Here is a 23,508-nt window from a genome sequence, read left to right as displayed (position 1 = left end):
AGAAAACAGAAAAAAAAGATATGTCCTCCCTATTAGGGCTGGAAACTTGGAAACTCGTGCTCCTTTTTCCAAAAGAGGAACCTACAAATTAAAGCTTATTTAACAGAATTTAATTTCAAGCTGCAGTTTGAATGGGCTTTCACTAGTATCAGTTCAAATGAAAATATTGTGGGAATATGTCAGCAAGCTAGGATCAGGTGCTTTGTAATTAAAAGAACAATTGCATGAGACTTTGTGGTTTGAGCTAAAGACTAGGATTCTATGATTGGCTTTGACTGATGTCCAGTACAATCCTGCACATGTCTGCTCAGATGTAAGGCCAACTGAGATCAGTAGGACTTACCCAAGTAAACGTTGGGCAGTGACTTCAACCTTGTTTTCTGAAGGGATCAGCTGCCAATCCAGCTGTGTCTGTACCTGCCCCACACCCGATGACATATGTAGGGCAAGGTGGTATGATTTGGGAGAAACAGCCTCGTCGGCCAAATTGGGACCTGTGTTGATCCAAAATTGGCCAGAGGACTAGAGGTTTCAGACTTGCTGGTTTCATATCTTGTGATTTGTAGACCCAACTGAAGCCCACCCTCTGCCGGTATTCATTTCAATTTTAGATTTTAATGTCTTGGACTTCATGGTTAGGAGGAACTTATGTTGTACATGAAGAAATGATGTACCAGAAGGTAAGGCACAGAGCTGAGTTGGAGATCTGATAGAATGCTATGCTTGAAAATTGTCACTGCTGCTTTTAAAAAAGGTTTACATTTTGAACACTTTAATTCAAAACTAAACAATTATGGACATAGCCATGGAGCATGATCCCAAACAGTAGTATTTCACTATGCACATTTAAAAAAAAATTATACCCTGTCTTTCCTCCCAGGCCAAGCAAATTGCTTTAAGCTTGCAATTCTGCTTACTGGTATTTGGAAATGCAACCTAGTGGAATCATTTTTCCAAGTAAACGTGTTTAGAATTGGGTTGTCAGTCTGACATATTCTCTCTGCTAGCAGCAAAACAGAAGCCCAGAGATGTGGGAGTTCAGCTAATATTGTTTTATAAAAGGAAGTATGCTTGATTCACAAAGCCAAATATATGTCCAAAAGATTCCTCGTGTGCCAGGGTGTATATATACAGTATAGATATACAGATATATAGCTATATACTTTATATATTTCAAAAGGCAGCACTTCTAGAAATTGTCAGGGAATCTTCAGGGAATCTGATCCCTCTCCCTCACGGCAGGCTGCCAGTAATAGAGATACAAGAAGCTCTTACCAAAGTCTTTTATTCACAGAGAGAGGCTTAGAAATGTTGCCTCTCGAGTAATGGCGTTGCTCTGAGTAATCTCCCCCCCCTTCCCTCTCAGTCGTCAGCAGTGCCACCCCCTTTATGGTGGCTGTTTAAGGCTAACTGCCTCTTCGCTTTCTGCTCTACCACTTTCACTGGTCACCAGGTTCTGGGAGAAGGGGGGTTGGGATGCTTTCTAGTGATAACGTGCCAGCCAGCTGCTCTTTGCCGCTCTTCTGTCTCAGTGCCATGACCTTCTGCAAACCACTGTTGTAAAGCTATACTGTCCTGGGAGATGCAGGGGGGGGGGCGGTCTCCACCATTCCTCATCAGTCCAGTCCCTGAAAGAAACTAACAGAACTATTTCACTCTGCCATATAGTACTTTGTCCTTATAGAAACAAAACCCAATTGAAGCTGTTTCACCGCCTCTTCCAGTCTGAAGCAGCTCTTCTAAGAGTTTCTGTTAGTGGTTCCCCATGGCTCACATACATGGCTCATGTCGCCCAGAAGCCATGCATTCAGTATCATGGGCCTGATTCTGTGGAACTCCCTCCTGGTTGAGATTACTCAGGCCCCCTCCAGCTGAATTCCAGGCACTTGTTACATACCTTTATATTTCAGCAGGCATTTTCAGCTTTCTATTTTTGTGATTAATTTTAATTGATTCTATCCACTGTATTATTATTATTTTTGTAATATTACTGTACACCACTTAGAAACTTCAATGTTGAGCAGTATATATATGATTTAAATAAATGAAGGGTTGTTCAGTTCTTCTTCTTTTTATATCACACGGGGGGGGGGGTCTTCTCTTGATTAAGCAAGCAAAATGTCATCTGACCAACAAGTTTGTTGTGATCTGGTACAAACATTAAAACTTTCTGATTTCAAATGGAAAGCATGTTAATGACAAGAGTGCAGCGCTAAGGCTACCTCAGAGAAACGTTTTTCAGTACCACTTGCCTTTGGCCTCTTCCAGTCAACACGAGGTTGTTCCCTGGCATCATTGCTCTTCCACTGTTGCATGATCCTGGCTGGGATGGTGTCTGTATAATTCACCAGCTGGAATCCAGTCACGTTTGCACCACTTTCCTTGAATTTCCCTAAGTCGATATCCATGAAGCCCTAAAGAAGAAGGAGGAGAGAAGCAAAACAAAGAGGTGAACCAAAGCTCCGAGGACTGTATGATGTGCATATCAATGTTCTACATCTTTGTAATGCTGCGGTGCTACAAAACTGGTTGCACTTATTTCATGAAAGTGTGGCTTCCTGTGTGGAGCCATCTGTCCCCCATTTCCTCAGCCCTGAGTAGTGCTCCTGAACTGAATATACAGTCACTGTAAACAAAACCTGGTAGCCTTAGCTATGACAGGATCCCCCACATTAGAGAAGCATTTCCCACCAGAGATGGGAGCATCATCAGTTTTGGTTCTCAATGCTTCTCATTTTCCCATTCTTAAATGAAGTTCTCCACATTTCTGCAGCAAGCTGCATAATAAATAAATAAATAAATAAATAAATAAACCTCATGAAAATCAATCAGCACTATAGTGCAAATTTCTCCTAATAAAATATTTTTTGCATGAGATTTTGGCTAATGTACATTTTCTTCAAGCAATTTTCCCTAATGCATTGCATACTTGAATGTTATTTTCACTATTGTACAGTGGTACCTTGGTTTGCATACGCTTTGGATTACAAACACGTCAAACCCAGAAGTGTGTGTCCCGGTTTGCAAACTTTTTTCCGATTACAACCCATTTTTTTGGGATTACGAACAAATTTTTTGGGGAGGCCCCATTGGCAAAAGTGCACTTTGGATTACAACCTGTTTTGGTTTACAAATGGACCTCTGGAACGGATTATGGTGGTAAACCAAGGTACCACTGTATTAATTTCTATGTGCACTTTCCCTGAATATATGCATATTTGTAAACATTGTTTGGTTGGAGAACTGCATCACAGAATTGAGATAAGTGAAAATTCCTAAGGATGCCCATGTTCTGACTGTCGAATTGTTTGGGAAAGGGAACTTCTGATAATATGAACTGAAACAAATTTCTACCCCTAGTTGCCATCACTGATAAAGCTCAAGCCTGGGCTTCAATAATTAGCTCCAAAAGTGATTTGGGCAGGAAGAAGGGAAAGCTATGGGGAGTCTCTGCTGCTTCCTCCCCTGTCACTTTCCAGCATATTTCCTAGGCATAAGAACATAAAATCAAACAAAATGACCAGACTAGTCCAGTATCCCTTTTTCCATAGTGGCCACCCATCTGATCCTGGAGGTACTGAGTGGCCACACTGACAGGAAGGCATTAACAGTCTTATGCTCCATTAATTTGTCTAATCCCAATTCCATAGTTTAAATGTTAAGTATCTCCTTTCGTCTGCTCTGAATTGTTCTTCTTTCAGCTTCATTGGATGATTCTGGTTTCCAGCTATATGAGAGAGGAAGAAAACATACAGTGGTACCTCAGGTTAATTACTTAATTCGTTCCAGAGGTCCGTAGTTAACCTGAAACTGTTCTTAAGCTGAAGCACCACTTTAGCTAATGGGGCCTCCTGCTGCTGCTGCTCTGCGGGAGCCCGATTTCTGTTCTCCTCCTGAAGCAAAGTTCTTAACCTGAAGCACTATTTCTGGGTTAGCGGAGTCTGTAACCTGAAGCGTATGTAATCTGAAGTGTATGTAACCTGAGGTACTACTGTATTTCCTGCTCTAGGCTCTACTTTGAGGTGTATACCACATCCCTCTTTTTTTGCATAAGAGCACAGCACTCCAAAACAAATGTTTTTTGGGTGCCGTGATCTCACCTCCCCAAAGAATTTTTTTTGGGGGGCTGCAAACTTGCATGGCACCCCCAAACACACATTTGGGGTGCCATGAGAGCACAGCCCTGAAAAAAGCATGTTTTTCAGGGCCGTGATCTCGCACATGCCATGTGACTCACATGGGAGCATGGCCCTGGAAGACTTGCAGCCCAGTTTTTCACTGAGACGTGTTGGAGGGTATGCATGTACTCAGTAAAATATTTAATAAAAACACGGAACATTTAGCTGGTAAAATATTAAAAGTCCCTTTGATCCCTTAAGTACTGCAACATAGAGTTTTTGGGTATCCTGAGTGGCCTGATTTTGTGTGTGTGTTTAAACCCCATCTTAGCTTTCACCTTCAGAAAGGTTGAATCTACTATTTTTCAATCCCACGTCGCCAAGAGGGGAGGCCAAAATGGGATGATGACTTGAATTTCAATGCGAAAAGGAAAATAGGCCCATTAGCTGGAGTACATTTTCATTAGGGCTGCTTGACTAATGGGAAAATGTATTCCTAGAGAATGATTCAATGGGGAAAGTGTCAAAATTTGCAAGGAGCATTAGTCACAAGGAGATGCTCACCCAACTCTAAATCTCATGCACTCAATCAAATGTCAATAGAGGATAAGGCACTCTCAGATTAAGGTCCATGAAAGAAATAAAAGTTATAGAACAATTGACCTTTCAGTTGACCAGATTTAGCTGTCAAGGAACAGAGTAGACTGTAGAGTAGAAAGTACATGTTACCCACCCTCTCCAACTTCTCCATCACACTGATGTTCATTTATTTAAGAATTTTTACCCTGCCTTTCAATGTTGTCACATCCGGGGAAGGTTACAAATAATAATAATAATAATAAAACAAACAAATAATAGCAAAGCATGTTCTCACTGAAAGAGAGCACGGGTTGCGGATGGGGCTAACAGAACACCCCATAGTGCCAGGCAGAATACATTCAAGAGCCTTGAATCAGATTGGAGGTTGGAGTTGCTGGGGTAAATAGGATGTTGCCAATTTAGGGGTGGGACCTGAGGTTATTTAAGCAAGGTCCACAGCTCATTACTTTCTCTTTTGCTGTGGACACCGGATCACCCGCCCGCCCTCCCTTGTTTGGGCTTCACTCTGCCCTTGCTATGCCTGTCATGGGGTCGTTCGCATTGGTGCGGGGGCCTGGTAGGAATTTACCTTTTGGCTGATTAGTGCGTGCCAATTGGGTTTTGCCTACTGCGTAGCAAATCGTCACAACTTGTAAGGTTGGCGGTTAGGCATTGGTTAAATTGGTTGGTGGAGGGGTGTGGATTGGCTGTGCCTACCCCTCCAATGCTGCTGCTGCTGGGAATTCCGTTAAAGGAATTCTGGGGCTTACCATCCCCTCGTCCAAACCCTTGGAGCAGGGTGCGGGCCGTGTAAGTTCCCAAGGAGCAAGCAGGGAGTAGCTGAGGGTCTGTGTCGCAGCCCCAGTTGTCCCTGGGGCTTGTTCCTCCACACGCTGACTCACGGGAGTCAGCGCTGTCCCCCAAGGCGGGGGGGACAGCTAGTCATAACCAATGCCTAAGCAACCACTCACAATCTTGTATGATAATAAAGTTGTGGCCAAAATTATGCCAAAAACCTTAAACAAAAATTAAGTGTGATGTGTGAGTTATTGGGGAAGGGGTGTACTGGGGACCTCAGCACGCAAATACTGCAACGACAAATTAACAGCAGCAGAGCAGTAAAAACACAGAATTCACACCCGCTCGACCTACATTTAAAGGCACCTAGGAAAATAAAGCATTTGATTGGTGCTGAACAGACATGAGTAGGTGCCAGGTGATCCTCCCTGTGAAGAGCATTCCAGAGATGGTGTGCCACTATTTAGAAATTCAGGTTTACTCCATATGTGGATTATCCAACTATCTGCTCATTGCTTTCATGTATTTTCCAGCTGGCTTGTAACAATTTCCATGCAGTCCAAAACTATATATGTATTTCCTTTGATCCCTCAGATTTGCATAAAATCAGACTACTGCAAATGCAAACCGCATTAAACCACATAAAAATTTCCACGCCAGACACTGTGCAGCAGGTTAATTTGAAACATTTATACTGAGAATGTCCAATTTTTTGCAGCTGTGCTCCTGATTTCCAGAACTCTTGATGGAGAAACATCCCCACCCCTGATTCCTCAGGTTTTGCACAAAACCAGAAAGCTGCAGAAGTAAAGCTCATTAAATAATTTTTTAACGTTGCTTGCTTGTGCTGTTTTCTGCTTTTGTGCAATTCTGAGGGATCCAAAGAAAAAATAACACAGCTATCTGTGTGTACTCCCTGTTTATATTTAATTAGCATAATAGTAGATGGCGGGGCCAAACACAAAAGAGAATGCCTATTGGTATGAATAGGAAAGGCCAAAGTTGTTCATTACAGTGGTACCTTGGGTTAAGAACTTAATTCGTTCTGGAAGTCCGTTCTTAACCTGAAACTGTTCTTAACCTGAAGTACCACTTTAGCTATTGGGGCCTCCAGCTGCCGCCACGCTGCCGCTGCACGATTTCTGTTCTCATCCTGACGCAAAGTTCTTAACCTGAGGTACTATTTCTGGGTTAGTGGAGTCTGTAACCTGAAGCGTCTGTAACCTGAAGCGTCTGTAACCTGAGGTACCATTGTATATACAAATTCAAATACGTGTGTGTGGATTATTCCAGTCTAATCTGAATGGGGCAGGAGAAACAAATTAACAGCTAAATAATGCTCAGATGTAGACAAGCTCTGAGAGTCCAGTGCTGGGTGCTAACAAAAAAGCAAATAACAGAAACAAGCGAAAGCAAGTGTAAAGGGACAGCTCCTCAAATTTTATAAAAATCTATTTATAAACAGCATGTTTAAATGTGTTCCTACTTTTTTTAAACCTCCTTTTTCCTTGCTAGCTCTCTCTATTAATTGATTAGATCACAATGCCTTAGAGGCAGTGTTTTGCTTTGTTACTGTGCTGGTATTATTGCTATCCACCTAGAGCCCCTGGGATAGAATGGGTTATCAATCTAAATCAAGAAACATAAAACTGCCCACTGTGTAAGACGCAAGCAAGCTTTAAAAAACACCCAACAGTTCATAAAACCAGCTAGGTGGCAAATCTGAGCCGCAGCAATTGCACGTATATATTCCCATCTGCATTAAAATTCCTCTAGATCTTCAAAAGTGGTCCATTAAATTTAAAAACAAAAAAGCAAGCAGTTAATAGAATTTGGTGGGATCAGTCAGCAGAGAAAGGGTCCCTGGGCAATGCTGGAATGGTGAGACTTGAAAGAGGCATAAAAAAATGTTATATATATATATATATATATATGTGTGTGTGTGTGTGTGTGTGTGTGTGTGTGTCTCACTCACATTGACCATAATTGTTGCTCTTCTCAACCACTTACTATATGGGTCATGCTGTGTAAATTAAAGAAAAATATGGTAAGATCAGCAGACAAAAGCTCAATCTAGATCAGTATCATGTCAGCATAATTTCCCACCCCCCATTGCGGACAATATACCTTTGGAGGAAAAAAAAATCTATGGAGCAGGTTACAAGAGTATTTCTATTCACCATGCACCAACTCCTGAATACACTTAGTGTGACATAATACACAGAAACTGGAATTTTCGGTAAAATATAATTACTCACTTTTTCCTTCTCTCTTTTTAATGTTTGTCTGCATGCCATTAGAATGTAAGCCTTCAAACGGGGCCACTTTTAAAACATCTCTCTCTCTCTCTCTCTCTCTCTCTCTCTCTCTCTCTCTCTGCGCGTGTGTGCGTGTGCGTGCGTGCGTGCGTGCTGCATATGTGTGTGGTTGCTGAGTATTCTTATTTTAAATCAATAGATTGAGGTGCATCCAATTGCTCCCCTTTGTTCATGGAATACTTTTTGCTCCAGCAGAGAAATCCACAAACAGAGAATGGAATGTGATTTCCACCCTCAAATTCTCCCACCCTTTTACAGTCCCCTTCACAACTTCCCACACTATTCTGGAGAGTTTCCCACCTGAGGGGTGGATCACAGTGGATGTGGCTGCAGTTGGAAGGGTGAATCAGCTCAACTACTCCCTGCTTCTGTTCATGGAAGCCACCAATGGATTGAACAGTCTTCTGTGAACTAAGGGGCATAACTAGATAGACCCCTATGCATATGAAGCTTGCCCTACATTGAGTCAGGTCAATCGTCCCAAGCCAATACTATTTACTGTACTCTGAGTGGCAGCAGCTCTCAAGATCTTGCCTAGCCCTTCTGCCTAGAAGAGGTCTTCCCTAGTCCTTCTGCCTGAGAGCCTCCTACCTGGAAAGGACAGAAATTGAACCTGGGGTAGATCTACACTCCTGGTTTTTCACGTTAAGGAAGGGTTAAGGAATGGTTTTCATAATGCAGGTGGACACATGACGTCCTACTTTTAACGTTCATAATGTGTGATTAAAATGTGACACCAGAGGGCACTACAAAGCAACCAGCAACTGGCAGTAGGGAAACGGCGTTTTCACAAAAACAACAACCCCAAAGGTAAGAAAGACTTAATTTACAAGTATGCCCTGTGACATTTTAGAATGATATATGTAATATCATTCTAATAATGTAATACAGGTCAGTGTAGATCCTGCCCTGGAGTCCTTCTATGTGCAAATGATACTCTTTGTGTTATGGTGGCATTTTATTTATATTTTGTTTTTTGTGTTATTATATTTATATCCTTTTTCCCCCTGGGGAAATCCAGGCAGATGGGAGGGGTCTAAATAAATTATTATTATTATTATTATTATTATTATTATTATTATTATTATTATCATCATCATCATCAACCAGGCACTTAGAGTGGCATACACTGTACTTGCTTGTTTCATATTATTCTCACACAACAACCCTATGACTTAGGTTAGGCAGCTGGGGTTTCCATAACCATTGGCAGGAAGCAAGAAACACTTCCTTCATCTGAGATGGCTCACGGGCATCACTTGTGGCCACTGGAGGCATTGCCAGATTTACGTATAAGCTAAACAAGCTGTAGCTTAGGGCTCCACTCACTTGGGACCCCCCAAAAAATTAAAGGGGAAAAAACAAACTGGATGTACGTTTCCAAAATATAACATAAAAAACAAATAAAATAAAACCTGCATACAGCAACAGTGTTTTGTGTTGTGTAGGCTCCTATGGTGTAAGTATTGGGCCCCGCCTGCTAGCCTGCTCCCTAAAATATCACTGGTTTGCTCATTTCTATATATAGGGTGCCTACATTCTGCATGGTCTGGTTGCATGGCAAGATGTGCAAATGGCTTGAGATACCTATAAGGTCCATAAATTACCATATAGCATATATTCAACACAAAAAACAGCGGCAATTTGTTGTCCTTGACAAAGGACAGCTGGACATATAAAGGGCCCCATTACCTTCAGTAGTTTAGGGCCTCATCAAACCTAAATCTAGCCCTGACTGGAGGCCACAGCCAACACTAGCATGATTGGGAAATTGGGAAGACACTGCTGGGAACCCCACTAATTGCCAAACACTAGTGAAGTATTTCAAAGAAATTACATTTACAACTGTTATCAGAAACTGCAAAGAGCTAGTGGAGTTCCACTGAATCGACAGTATTCTGGCATATCCAAGAGGAAAGATTTCAGCAATAAAATAAAAACTGTCAGATGTAACAATGGCTTCTTCATAACTACAACAATATAGTAGCAGTTATAACTGTAGGATGTAGAAACAAGAATTAATATATGCTGTGGTTAAATTAAAATGGTTTCAGTAGTAACTGACAAAACAAATGTTCAGTCTCTTACTGCACAGCTAAACTGCATGTACTGCATCATTTCAGAGTATGCACATGTTAAACCTGTACACTTATCACAGGTCTACCATCTGAGTTGACTCTTTAATTGCAACAATCAAAAACCTGGAGGGGAAAAGGTCAAATTGCTTTAAAACTAGCCATATGGCAGTTTTAAGTCATAACATCCCAGCCTTACACAGCATCACTCTGTGTATGTAGCTCCAGCAAAGGAAATATTAATAGCAAGCATAGCTACAAATTGCCAGGAAGCACCAAGGGAGAGGAAATGTTAGCAATGATGCATTTTCATGCTTCTTTTAGTTTAGAAAGCTTTTTAAGATCAGTAAATCACAGATAAAAAAAAAATTGCATTCCATTACAGCAAGCTATCCAGCTAGGCTTCCCACTGCATCTTCAGTGTCAATCGATCTGGAAATGCACAAATCAAGCCCTGTGTTGTTTTTCTCATCAAATGCAAATGGAACAGCAGATTTACAGCATAGGAAACTTGAGATGACTGGTCTCAAATTGGCTAGCTATTTACCATATTGAAATTTATATTTGTTAAGGTCTTTTCAGGACGACATTACCCTGCTATCAGCTGTCCTTCAAAATGCACTTCACACATCTTAATCAACATTTTTTAAATGGTCAACTTTGACACTTGAGTGATGGTTAACATTACTTCCAGTCCTTCTTTCCATAGTCTGAAAATTTAATCTTCTGGAATAAAATGCAGCAGATGTGAGGAATAATAACTAGTATTGACTAGCAATGCAATCATGTATGTCTACTCAGATCAGAAGAATTTCCTATTGAATTCAGTGAGACTTACTCCCAAGTAAGTGTGCATAAGATTGCAATCTTAAGGTACTTTCAAGTAATGACTCTGATCCACTTTTGTTTTGTATTTTGTTTTTGTTGGATTGATAGTAACAAGAAAAGCTTGAGCAGATACATTTTTTTTTGCCTGCAACAGAGTCTCTCCCAGTCCTTGGTTAGGACCAAAACTTTTTATACCATTCACCTTACCTAAAGGGGGGGGGGACACCTCCCCAAAGACCACAAACATTTTTGCACAAAAAATTAATATGCTAATTTATATGCTTAGATGGAAATATAGAACTAATCACTATAATTCAAATTAAAAACAACACATTCTCATCATAGTGAGGTCTGTGACCATGTGATTTTTCTTACAAAGTATATTTAGTCTGACCCTTACACTAGGCTGACTATTAGCATTTCAAAATATCCCACTGAGAAAACAGTCCTTTCCTTTGCTACCATGTTAATTTACTAAAGAGGAGTTACCAGCATTTACCTGTAGGGAATTTTTAATGGAGTGTAAAACAGAGAGCACAACATAAAATCTTTCCACATAGAAGCACTCTTTTATATCTGTACAACAGATGACACCTCCAGCCTAGTTGCCTAATCCTGCATTCTGTGCAACAAATTGCTAACTCCTTTCAAGTGTTCTGTTGAGACTGACAATGAGATACCACATTTAAGCTACGCGGAAGGGAAAAAATAAGAATTTTCCATTCTTCTGTGTTCTCCATAACACCTTCCATAATGAATGAACCTCTTCTTTTATTTTTTAAAACAGTAGCAGCTTCAGCTATGTTGGGAGATCTAAGTATAACTAAGGGCTCCTTCAGACAACCTGTTTATTGAGCATTCACCCTGATTTGCTTGCACAAACCTTGCATTGCGGTTAGATTGTGTGCACCGTTTATTGCTTGTGGGGTTGTTATATGACAATGGGCATTGATTGTGATTTTCTTGTGGAGTGCCAATACATCTCCCCTGTAATAATGTGTTCACCCCAAACTTTTCAGTACATCCCTAACCACAAAAGTGTTGTTTTTAAGAGGAAATGTTCTGGTAGGGTGACAGAAGATTTTAATCCACTTTAACTGAAGAAACCTAAATTTTCAGCAGGCACTTGAATCCCTTCCTCAAAATAATGAGCCTGGAGGCACTCTAACATTTGACAAGCGAGTAGCTTGACTTTTCCGATTGCTCCAGTCATCTTTGAGAGTGGGGGCCTCCTCCCCACCCTACATTTTGTAGATGAGATACTAAAGCCCTGCTAGCAATGAGCAGAAATATGCCTTTGCTGTGTTTGAACTCCTAGTAGAATCTAGCTATTGTTCTGACAGTTCTTTCACATTTCCTGCACAGCACAGCCTAAAATACCAGCATGTTTACGTTGTTTTTCTTTGAGGGAGGGGGGACAGTCCCCTAGGCAACCGTCATAATTCTGAGGATCACTGGCTTCTTCTCTCTCCATTTCACACCTCCTACCCCCTCAAGGCCTGGCATCAAAATGCACAGTTCTAACCCCTTCCGAATGAGGGGAAGAGACCATTTCCTCTGAGCCAGCATTTGTCCGGCTCTACTTAATTGTCTGCAGCCGCCTTACTACATGCCTTCTTCTCTCACACCATGATAATGAATATACTTCTGTCTCCGCCATCCAGAGGTCATTCAGCCCTGGGAGCAGAAAGGGTGAACAATCAGATCAAAAGAGAATCTCCTGATAGGGATTGTTGTCCTGATTCCAGTGGTTAGCGTGCAGGGTGGGGGCACAGGGGCAGTTGTCCCAGGCACAAAATTGTTAGGGGCGCAAAATTTCAACACCTAGTGCTGCCTCAGAACAGCTGCGCACTTCCCTCTCTGGGGTCCGTTGAAAACGGCTTCTCCATGCAAACCAGTAAGTGACCTCTTCAGACAACGGAACAACTCTTCTTTTCTTATCTCCTGTGATCTCCTGAGTGGCATGGACACCATTAGGCAGTTGAATGTGCATGCGTACTCCACCCATTTCCCTCCCTCCCTCCCTCTGTGTGGCCCTGGGTTCTGGCAACCCACGCTACGCCAATGCCTGACTCCCACCCAACACACAAGGGCAGAGGTTCTTACTTGTATGTAAAACAGAGCTCTCTAGTCATGCAAGTAATGGTACAGGCTCAGCAGCAGGTATAGCAGCAGAAGTCAAGCGTTCAGGAGCCAAGCAAGAAGTTTAGGACTCAGTGGAAGCTACACACAAGGAAGGCAACTGATCTATAAATATATGTTAATGTATGTTAATGGTTGAGCTTTTGTGTGCAGCCCTATGTGTAAAACTTTGTATCTTTCTGCTGCAGGGAATGATGAAATGGAAGAAAGACGTCTGCAAAATAAACCAATTGCGGTAGAAGGGAAAACGCCACTTGAAAGTGTGAACGAATGTCAGAACGGACTGAGATATATCTGTCCAATCTACCCATTGAGAAAGCAAGCAGCCCCATACTCCTACTTCCACAGAAAGAATGGGAATGAAAAGCTGCCACAAACAGCCAATTCTGAAAGCAATTGTGCATGGGCTTTTGTACAAGCCATTTCTACACCATCTGGGTGAGTTTAGGTATTTTGGAATCTAAGGAAACTATTAAAACTCACCCAAATAGGGTGGATCAAGTGGGAACAGTGCCAGTAGATATGGTCCTGTTTCCCCTTCTGTGTTTTCACTCTGTTCATAGAGTGAACAGGACTGTAGGAGTTCCACAGCTAGAACAATGTGAATTCTGGTGAAGTATGTTGTCTTAGGGAATCAGTAGCACGGCAGGATGATAGAGCCCAAGACGTAGGGCTAGAAACACCAATGTTTCATGTCTGTTAAATAGCTTGGCTATTCACATGAATTCCACACCAAGCATACAGATACATATCCAATATATACATTATCAGTCCCTTATTGTAATTTGTATAAAGCTTACATGCTACTGAGACACATATGAGATGCATACAAAACAAATGTTACTCTAAGGCAGTAAATTCCCCCCTCAGAGCTGTTTACTTTCAAAGCCCAAGGCCATGTAGCCATGTGACACCAAAGTTTCTGAATGCTACATTTCCCCCCAGGAATAACATTTTTTTCTCTTTTCATTACTTAGATAGTTGGTGTCCAGATAGAGGAGGCTTGGATACAATGCCAATACTTATGCTTATTATTTACATGACACATTTTAATTGGTTGTTTTGTCGTAAGAGTGAAAACATTTATCTTCTTTAGGATCTGTTAATGAACATGACACAGTCACTGTAGGAGAATTGATTTGGAGCTGGGCTTATTCATCACTCCTGGATAAAGATACCTTAGTATTGACTGTCGGTTCAGCCTTCTTTGTCAGCTGGAGGCTTTGAGGGCTATCAACACCAAAAAGCTCTCTGGCTTTATGCCTTAACCACAAGCCTGTTTTCCTCCCCTCACATTAGAAAGCTTTTATAAAGTAACATTATTTTACAAACACAATTGGTCACTTCCCCAGGAACTGCAATCCGGACCAAACACAAAGGATTCCTGAACATTTCAGACTCTGTTTGTGGGGAGGAATCTGTAAGATACCACACTGAGCTATTATGCCAGAGATATCCAATGCTTTCATTAGATTTGACTTCCTGAGTGGAATACGAAAATCTCTCCTTCATTTCTATCACAACCAATTAATGATGAGCCTGTTTAGAAGAAAGGAGGCCATCTGCCCAAGTCTTGTTCCAACATGCCTGCCTACAGGACACATGTTCCTTGTCTGCCTCAGAATTACTGCAATGTCAGATCTGGTTATACCACCAAAATGCTCCTTCCATCTCTGTACTGCAAAGGCACAGAGGAAAGGTAAGTTCTACCATGATCAAGGGGGCTTACTCTCTACTAGTAAGTATATTTAGGATTGCAGCATGATGTAAGAAGAGCTGCGATCTCATGCACACTTACCTGGAATTAAAACCCATTGAAATATTTTAGAGATATGTAGTCAGGCAGAATCTGATATGAGGAACACTGGATGCATCCCCATAGCACTCCCAACTATTCAAACTCAATGTTGCATGAGAACGAATGTAAATTTCCCATATATTTCATAAGGCAGCACTGAATAAGCAAGTCAGTACTACCAGCTTTAGAAGTGAAGATGAACAGTTCGTGCTCTTTATTTTAGCTGCTGAGTGGATAGTTGAGTTCATGATACGAGTCCTCCTGGTGCCCTCAGGCCTAGTTTTCTAGGTGGTTGCCAGCATTACCTGTCCCTAAATTTAGCCCTGGGAAAAATACAAACAAAAATGAAATCGTATTCTCATTTTACTTGTCGTACTTCAGTATGATTACCTGAGCACAACAGTTATTGCTGCTACTCTACCGCATTTCAGGAAATTCAAGTTCCTTGTGATTTTCCCTGACACCCCGCCCCTTTTTTCGTGAAAACCAGGGCTTCTATTCCAATGCTAGAACCTTTCTTTAGTTTTCCCCAAAGCCTGGAGATCTATTACATGTAGCCACAAATGTGTCACTATTATTTATTCATGAGTGACAAGGGGGATGAATTTGGATGGTGCTCGATTTAGCTCTTTTAATCTCAGGACTTCTTGCTTTACATTGTGCACTGAGTTATGGTTATCGGAGTGCAAAATATATGCAACCTGTATCAGTTGAAAATGGCACAAGGCCATTTCAATCGTCAGTTTTCTCAGCAAAATTGATGGAAGCAGGGACCCAATCCTTTCCTTGCCAACGTGTCTGTGCATTTTTTTTCTGGAGAAAGCAGCAATTTAAACTCTTGAGCATTATTCTCAGCTGATCCAAGGGAAATGAATTTTTATTCTTTTCAGCTTTGAAAATAGAGATTTCCTGGAAGTCTAAAAGTTCACATGATTGTTTCTTTCTGTTGCGCTCTCTGGTTACACACCAGCTATGAAAAGGGAAAAGCACTCAAACTGTACACAGCCAGAATATATGGTGCCAGCTTAATAAAGTCTTTTCAAACAGTGCATCATGTTTAGCTGTGCCATAAAGGTTTTATTGGTACACGCCTGTCCTTACAAATGATGGGCCCATAATTCATTAAAGCAGAACATTCCAATAGTGCCAATAAATCTTTATACAGTATAACACTTCATAGATGCTTATTGAACATACATCAAGTAATGGCACAAAGGGTATTGATGTGAAGAGTTTTAGATGTGCCTTGATTAATTATTCCCTTTACCCCAGAGGTCTTTTAAAGGGTAGTTCACTATTTGAGATCATCAGCCTGTGACGCAGGACAGGATTTCTGCATATAATTTACCATAAAAAAATTAGTATCTACCAGTTTCAGTTGCCTGTTATAGGAAATTTTGTTGGCATGTGGTTATCTCATCATTCAACAGGTGAGATTGGCCTGGGATGCCAAACTTGTAAATATCTATTTTATTTAAGGTAATTATACTGTAGTTTTCAATCATGTCTTCAAGTCAGTTTCTGGGAAGGGAAGACCGGATCCAGTAAAAAAATAAATCAAATCAAATCAAATAAGCTATTCAAAATAGAACAAATGAACCAAGAAATCAAAGATTTAGTACAGGTCTAGCTGCTGCAGAGTAATACAGACAAATTCTGTATTAATTAATAGCTATCAATGGATGAAGAGAATAAAACTGATTTGACCTGGCACTTAAAAGAGCAGACTAGATGTGACGTGAATGTCTCTGTGGAGAGTCTTCAGTCAGGATACCATCACTGAAAAGGCCTATTCAACTACTATGTCCCATCAGCACAATGATTTCTGCTTACACAACATCATACCCTCCAACATTTCTCCAATGAAAATGGAGAAATCTTCACGCTGATGGAACAGGAGACTTAGTGCTATGTTGGGTGGACAAGTTCCTATGGGAAGGTGATCATAGAATCATAGAGTTGGAAGGGACCCCCAAGGTAATCTAATTCAACTCCCTCCAATGCAGGAATCCTGCCCACAGCCATACCTGGGTGGGCTTGAACCACCAACCTTCTGGTTAACAGACACACTGACCCCTTGTGCCACTGGGACTCCTCTTTCAGTGCTCTCCATCTCAGGGCATGTAGGGCTCTGTAGATGAAGGCCAGAATGTTGAATTTTGCCCAGAAATAAATTAGGAGGCATTGTAGATTTTCAAAAGTAATGAAACATGTTCTTTCCTGCATATCACAGTTAGCAATCATATTTGCCTTAGAACTGAGACAAGGGCCTAGCTATTGGGAAATTATCTTTTTAAGGAGGCTTTCCTGAAAGAGTGACTCAGACATTTTACAGTGGTACCTCTAATTATGAACTTAATTCGTTCCGGAGGTCCGTTCTTAACATGAAACTGTTCTTAACTAGAGGCATGCTTTCGCTAATGGGGCCTCTTGCTGCCGCTGCGCCACTGGCACATGATTTCCATTCTCATCCTGGGGCAAAGTTCTCAACCTGAGGTAACTTTTCCAGGTTAGCGGAGTTTGTAACCTGAAGCGTTTGTAACCTGAGGCGTTTTGTAACTCGAAGTACCACTGTATATGGCATTACTGTAGTGAATTTTGTGATCTGATGCTTTTTTAAATCTGTTTTTTGTTGCTATGTATACTTCATTTTACTATGTTGTTGATCCTTCACGGTGTAGACTGCTTTGGAAATATATGCCGGGAAGCAGCTTACAAATCCTTAAATTAATAAATACATTATCCTAATTATGCCTAGATGGTTGGATAGTGTTCTCAAAGCTACCAGCATGAGTTTGACCAAACTGCGGGAGGCAGTGGAAGACAGGAGTGCCTGGTGTGCTCTGGTCCACGGGGTCACAAAGAGTCGGACATGACTAAACGACTAAACAACAACAACAACAAATTATGCCTAAGATGTACTTTCTGTATACTTGTCCTAGCTTCATTTACTATCTTTTATTGAATAGGACTTATATACCATTTAATCATGACTGACCTTTGAGTGGATGACATAGAATACAAAAAAGATAACAACCAAGACCCAGCGGCGGAGCAAGCCGATCGGGTACCTGAGGTGGTGCGTGTGCCCTGCATCCAGGGGCAGGACCAGCCACCCACGGGGGTGGGGCCATCTGGGGCAGGACGGCCTGTGGGGTCTCGAAGGAGTCTGCCACTCAGCCACCCTACAGCTGAAGGGTAGCGTGGAGCCTGCAGGCGCCCAAGCCACCATGTCACTTCCAGGAGAGACGCGTGGCTTGGGGGAGCTGCAGGCCCTGTGGTGAGTGCCACCCGGCATTTTGTCACCCCCCTCAGTGGTGACACCCGGGGCAGCCCGCCTCCACTGTACCCCCCTTCCTCCACCCCTGCAACCAAGACCTTTTCCAAAGGAAGGTTTGGGATCAGACAAAAAGGAGAACACTCTAGATGTAAGGCAACCCTAACACTTTCCCCTTGCAAACCATTTGAAAGTGGCATATTTTTAGCCACACATTTTCTTTCGCTCAGCAGAAACTGGTGTTCCTCCCACAAAAGACAGCACCCCCAGCTAAATCGCTGGCATCAGAAGCAAAGAGACCTGAATCTGGGGTGATGGGAAATGGCAAAAGAGATGGGTCTTAAAGGTTTCTAAGCTTCCCATTCTGCTAAAGCTGGCTGTGATCCTCCCTTTCTTCCTTGACTTTAAAAGCACACAGCTGAGCAATTTACAGGATTCACCAAAGCTCACCTCTTGCTTCCTTATGAAGACTCCTTGAATGAACGTTTTACAAAAAAAAAGAAAGGAAGGATAACCCAAATAGTTTTGTTTGGCTATTTCCCCCCCCCCCCCACCCACCCAAACGGCTGCTTTCTGTAAGCTGGTGTTCATAATGTATCTTTCTATGCAACCGGAAGCAGCTTCTCACATTATATTTGTTTATATGTGAAAAAAGTTATTTCTGCACATCATGATGAGCTGCAAATGGGGCACAGTATTCAGGTGCAGGAAATCTGAACTACATTTCAGAAAACTGTAGAAGTCAGATGCACATGCAGTGGCAAACACATTATCTTGTCTTATAATATGTGAATGGTGCTGAAAGCCATTTTGCAATAACAACGAAGTGTGATTCCCCCTCCCCCTTTGCACTTCTTGTGTAACATTAGAAATCATGGGCGTCTTGGGTAGAACTACATGATTCTCTCTTACAGTGGTGATACACAAGCCTCTGCTTCCTACGTTATGTAGGAAAGACAGAAATTGAGGGAAAGTGGTTTGTGCATCCCCTTGTGCATTGCTCAGCCGAAGAGGCCCTTTGGATCAGAACTCGTGCACTTTTCTGGAATACAAAACTGTCTGTGAACATGAAAAAGTCATTTCCAGTTCCATGTAGTAAACAGGCATTTTGTTAGAAAAGCTGTTCCTGCCAGGAAAACATCAGTTTCTGTGTGCTGTTGGCTGCAAAATAAATAAAAAAAAATACAGCACTCCATTTTATACAATGTTTGCTTACAAGCAGGGCTGTGAAAACTGCTGTTTGCTCATCAAAATGAGCCATTCTAGCTGCTGAAAAATTAGGTGCACACAGTGCATGAGTGCAAGGAGGGGACAGCACTCCCCCCCGGCTTCTTCTCTGCCCCATGGTTCTTTCCTCCTGCCCCCCCTTCACTCTGTACACACAATTTATTTTTTCGGTGATGGCTAGGACAGGAAGAGTATGTGCTTCCACTCTGAAATACCTGTGCTGATCTTCAAACTACCTTTAACCCAGCTTACCAGAGGCTTCTTAAGGCCCATGCTTAAGATAATAGAACTTGAATTAATTTTTTAAAGAACTTCCTTTAGCTTGGTGTTAATCAGGGTATTTTAAAAAATCACCAAAGGGTGAATTTTCTTACTATGTGCATATAGACATATTTTCCTAAGAAGTGCAGCATCTGGGCCACCTGCTTGGAGGAAGCCCCAAATGCTTGATTGTCCCCCATTGAAGAGCTGCACAATTCACAGTTTTCTTCTCCGTGTTGCAGAAAATCAAAGCAAATGGTGCTCCTGAGGGGTGAAGGTCATTTTTAAGCATTTAATTTATGAGTGCAACAGCCGGAGCTGGAAATGCTGTAGTTTTGGCCTGACTAGGACCACATCTCACAATCTGAGTACCACGGGTAAACTTTTGATTACTGCCTCTGCAAGACGGCTGCTTGCAGTCATGCGGATACAGAAAAGGCCATGCAAGCCAGTCCACAAAGGAAAGTCAGTTCACTTAGACAGCTCACCACGTGTGAACTTGGCAGTCCTATCACAAGAACCGTTCCTAACTAAAAGCAACTGAATGATCCAGTACAGATTTGAAAACAATGGCAACTATATTCTGAAGCTTATGCAACTATCCACTTAGCACACAGCCTATAGTATTTGGTAACAATACAATTGTGCATTCCCTTTTATCTTATATATTATAGCAAGGTCTCAGGACTAGCTTGGGGGAAATGGTAGTTACAGTTTGATTCGGCGGTAGCATAATATTTAATGAGTGATGGCCATACACTTTGATTTTCAGTGCCAAGCTGAAGGAAAGGATATAATGCATCAATTGATTTTACTAGAATTGCCTTCCAAAGCCATACATACACGCACAGACTTCTTAAACAAGATGGAGTGTGGCTTGCATTTTCACTATGTCAAGAAGCCCATGGGGGGAAATTACAATGCATTTCACTAGCCTGGGTGTGTTTTCGGTTTCTGCTCTTTCACAATTGCTGACTGTGAAGAACTGTAGCAATGACAAATCATGGCAGTTGGAACATAAGACATATTATATATTTGACAGCTGCACATGCAAAGGGTAGGAAAAACTGAGCTGTAAGCTCAAGCCCTATTCAGGTATTCTGCTCAGGTGCAACACCAATAACGTGAGCGGGGAAATACTAATGAGTGCAGGGTTCAAAATCAGACAGGGTGTGTCAACAGGTAGGAGGAAGCTTCACATTTCAGAACTGTGTCTTCCTTGAGATGGAGGGTGGTGGTGGGGGTAGCAACTGAGGTGGGGGGAGCAGAGCTTAGCTCCCTTCTCTCTCTCTCTCTCTCTCTCTCTCTCTCTCTCTCACTCACTCTTTCTCTCTTTCTCTCTTTCTCTGTGTGTGGAGATTTTATAGCTGAGCAGAATACCTCAAAGGGAGCTCTTAAAACCAAAAGTATTTTGGCTTTATTTTGGCTGTATTTTGACAAGTATTTTCAACAGAAAATATGCAGATGGACCTTTCAATTGCCATCTTTTATGTATGCATGCATGCATGAAAAACCCCTTCCCCAAAAAACCAGTCTATGAAAAATACCAGTGAAATGCATCATGTTTCGCAGGAGGAAGAACTTACAAAATTCATTTCAAATTTCATACATGAAATATACTCGTAGTTGAGTGTTGATTTCATGCTCTTTACTTCAGCTCATGGTAAACAGTGAGTGAGTGCTTTCCCCTAAAACCTCTGGCTATATAGACAGTGGTACCTTGGGTTACAGATGCTTCAGGTTGCAGACTCCGCTAACCCAGAAATAGTACCTCAGGTTAAGAACTTTGCTTCAGGATGAGAACAGAAATTGTGTTCCAGCGGCACGGCAGCAGTGGGAGGCCCCATTAGATAAAGTGGTGCTTCAGGTTAAGAACAGTATCAGGTTAAGAATGGACCTCCAGAACGAATTAAGTTCTTAACCCGAGGTACCACTGTACATTATTTACACAATGAATCCCGTGTGATTGGCTGATTGAACTCCCCTCCTGCAGCCTGATTGGGCTGCTCCTGCAGGCCAATCAGCTTGCTGATTCGCTTCTTCCTGGAGCTGGATTGGGTGGCTCCTGCAGACCAATCAGGTCGCTGCCTTCTAGGATCCTACCTGCCTATTGTTCTAGGATCCAAGTTCAGTACATAACAGTACAGATCACAAAAAAGAGGATATGCATCACCAAAAGAGAAAAATGGAACAAAAGAGGGTGCAGGGCTTCAAAAAGGACATTTTTCAACCACCCAAAAGCACCCAAGGAACACAAAGCAGAGTCAAAGCAGCCTAAGTAGAGGGGGGAGTGGCCTGGTAAGGGGTGTGGTCTATGGAAAGTCCTAAGGGCCAAATATAGAGATCTGGGTGAACCACATTTGTCCTGTGGTTCCAAACCCCAGTTTATCACATTATTTACATGCTGCCCTGGTTCTGTCTGGCATAATGGGAGTGTGGCGGGAGGGGGAGCCCAGGCTCTCTTTCTTTAACACTGGAGTACTTCAATAAAATGATGTTTACCACTGAGTCAGTTTTAACTAGAATATTGTAGTTGACTGAAGTCCCAATCTGTTCTTTTGCTGAGAGGGCTCCTGGGATTGCTAATGGGACATGGAACACTTCACTTTTGGTACACTGACTAAAATGCAGTGCAGTTTAGTAGAAAGTGAATGTCATTACTGCCTGCTTATAGCTGTGTGGTGGCCTAGATTAAATGAGTTTGGAAGTGCGGACATATTGAAGCCATGTGGCCATGACATACACAATAACAAACTCTTAAACCATTATTGGCATTCTCACCAGAGAACTAAGAGACTAAACATCTCTGGAGAATGAACAGTCTTTTCATAGGGACCTGCCAAATGCCTGTTATCCAGGTTCACACACAAACAAGGTATTTTCAATTTGCATGCTAGTTCCTGCATCTGAATATTAACCCCACTGGAATGTTAAAAGGACTTTTGAAAGCAAAAATCAAAACCTCATGTATTTCAGGATCTGAAAATAGTATAAAGGTAAAGGTAAAGGTACCCCTGCCCGTACGGGCCAGTCTTGACAGACTCTGGGGTTGTGCGCCCATCTCACTCAAGAGGCCAGGGGCCAGCGCTGTCCGGAGACACTTCCGGGTCACGTGGCCAGCGTGACATCGCTGCTCTGGTGAGCCAGAGCCGCACACGGAAACGCTGTTTACCTTCCCACTGGTAAGCGGTCCCTATTTATCTACTTGCACCCGGAGGTGCTTTCGAACTGCTAGGTTGGCAGGCGCTGAGACCGAGCAGCGGGAGCGCACCCCGCCGCAGGGATTCGAACCGCCGACCTTTCGATCGGCAAGTCCTAGGCGCTGAGGCTTTAACCCACAGCGCCACCTGCATCCCATGAAAATAGTATAGCCATACATTAATCTAAATGCCTATTTGCAAAAGTGTGCAATGCAATCAAGACTGGTATCTTTTCTTCTCCTGCTCTGGCCAGACTATGAGGGCCCACTTGCACTATACATTTAAAACAGTATCATCCCACTTTAAGCAATCATAGCTTCCTTCAAAGGATCCTGGTAACTGTGGTTTGTTACAGGTGCTGAGAGTTGTTAGTGTTGGGAAACAGCCAGGGAGACGGAGCCATCAGGCAGGCCTCAATCATCTCCGGACGATCACCGGTCTCCCGTGGAACAGCATCAGTCAATTAGTGACACGAGCCTCAGATACATTTCAAGACTCGTGCACACGCTTTCTGCAGAGTCTCCACAGCGAAAGACGCTGACAGGAGAGCATATTTACAGCTTTATTCAAAGTAGATCAGCACGAAGGAAAAACATGACTGCTTGCCTCCGTGTCCAGGAAAACAGCCAGAACAAAAGCTATATACAAAACGGAAGTTCCCAGCAAGAAGCTGGAAGTCAACAGGCATGTGATACACAACAATCATGCCTGACCATTTAAGCTGGAGCGGAAATATCCTAACAGTTAGGTGACCCCTATTTCCCTCACAGAGCTTCAATTCCCAAAGATCCTGGGAAGAGTGACTGATTATTAAACCACTCTGAGAATTGTAGTTTGTGCATGGTTAACTCACCCAAATGATTTTAAATAAATTTCTTCCTGCCTTT

The 23,508-nt window shown here is 42.2% G+C and overlaps 1 protein-coding gene across 8 annotated transcripts in view; it reads right to left on the bottom strand.

The window, feature by feature from the left end:
* The window catches only part of GRIA1 (glutamate ionotropic receptor AMPA type subunit 1), a 198,257-nt gene that overhangs the window by 63,015 nt on the left and 111,734 nt on the right, over positions 1-23,508 (bottom strand). For all 8 annotated transcript variants that reach the window (XR_014561659.1, XM_083728727.1, XM_083728721.1 and 5 more), the window contains exon 6: positions 2,253-2,414. Coding sequence is in view for 7 of the 8 variants with exons in the window: in XM_083728727.1 (XP_083584853.1) it covers positions 2,253-2,414 (162 nt within the window). In the remaining variant the exon portion in view is untranslated. The remainder of the gene's footprint in view (positions 1-2,252; positions 2,415-23,508) is intronic.

This window comes from Podarcis gaigeae (assembly GCF_964106915.1).
Source record: "Podarcis gaigeae genome assembly, chromosome: 2".
In the NCBI taxonomy this organism is placed as follows: domain Eukaryota; kingdom Metazoa; phylum Chordata; class Lepidosauria; order Squamata; family Lacertidae; genus Podarcis; species Podarcis gaigeae.
This window is presented reverse-complemented; position numbering and strand designations above follow the sequence as displayed.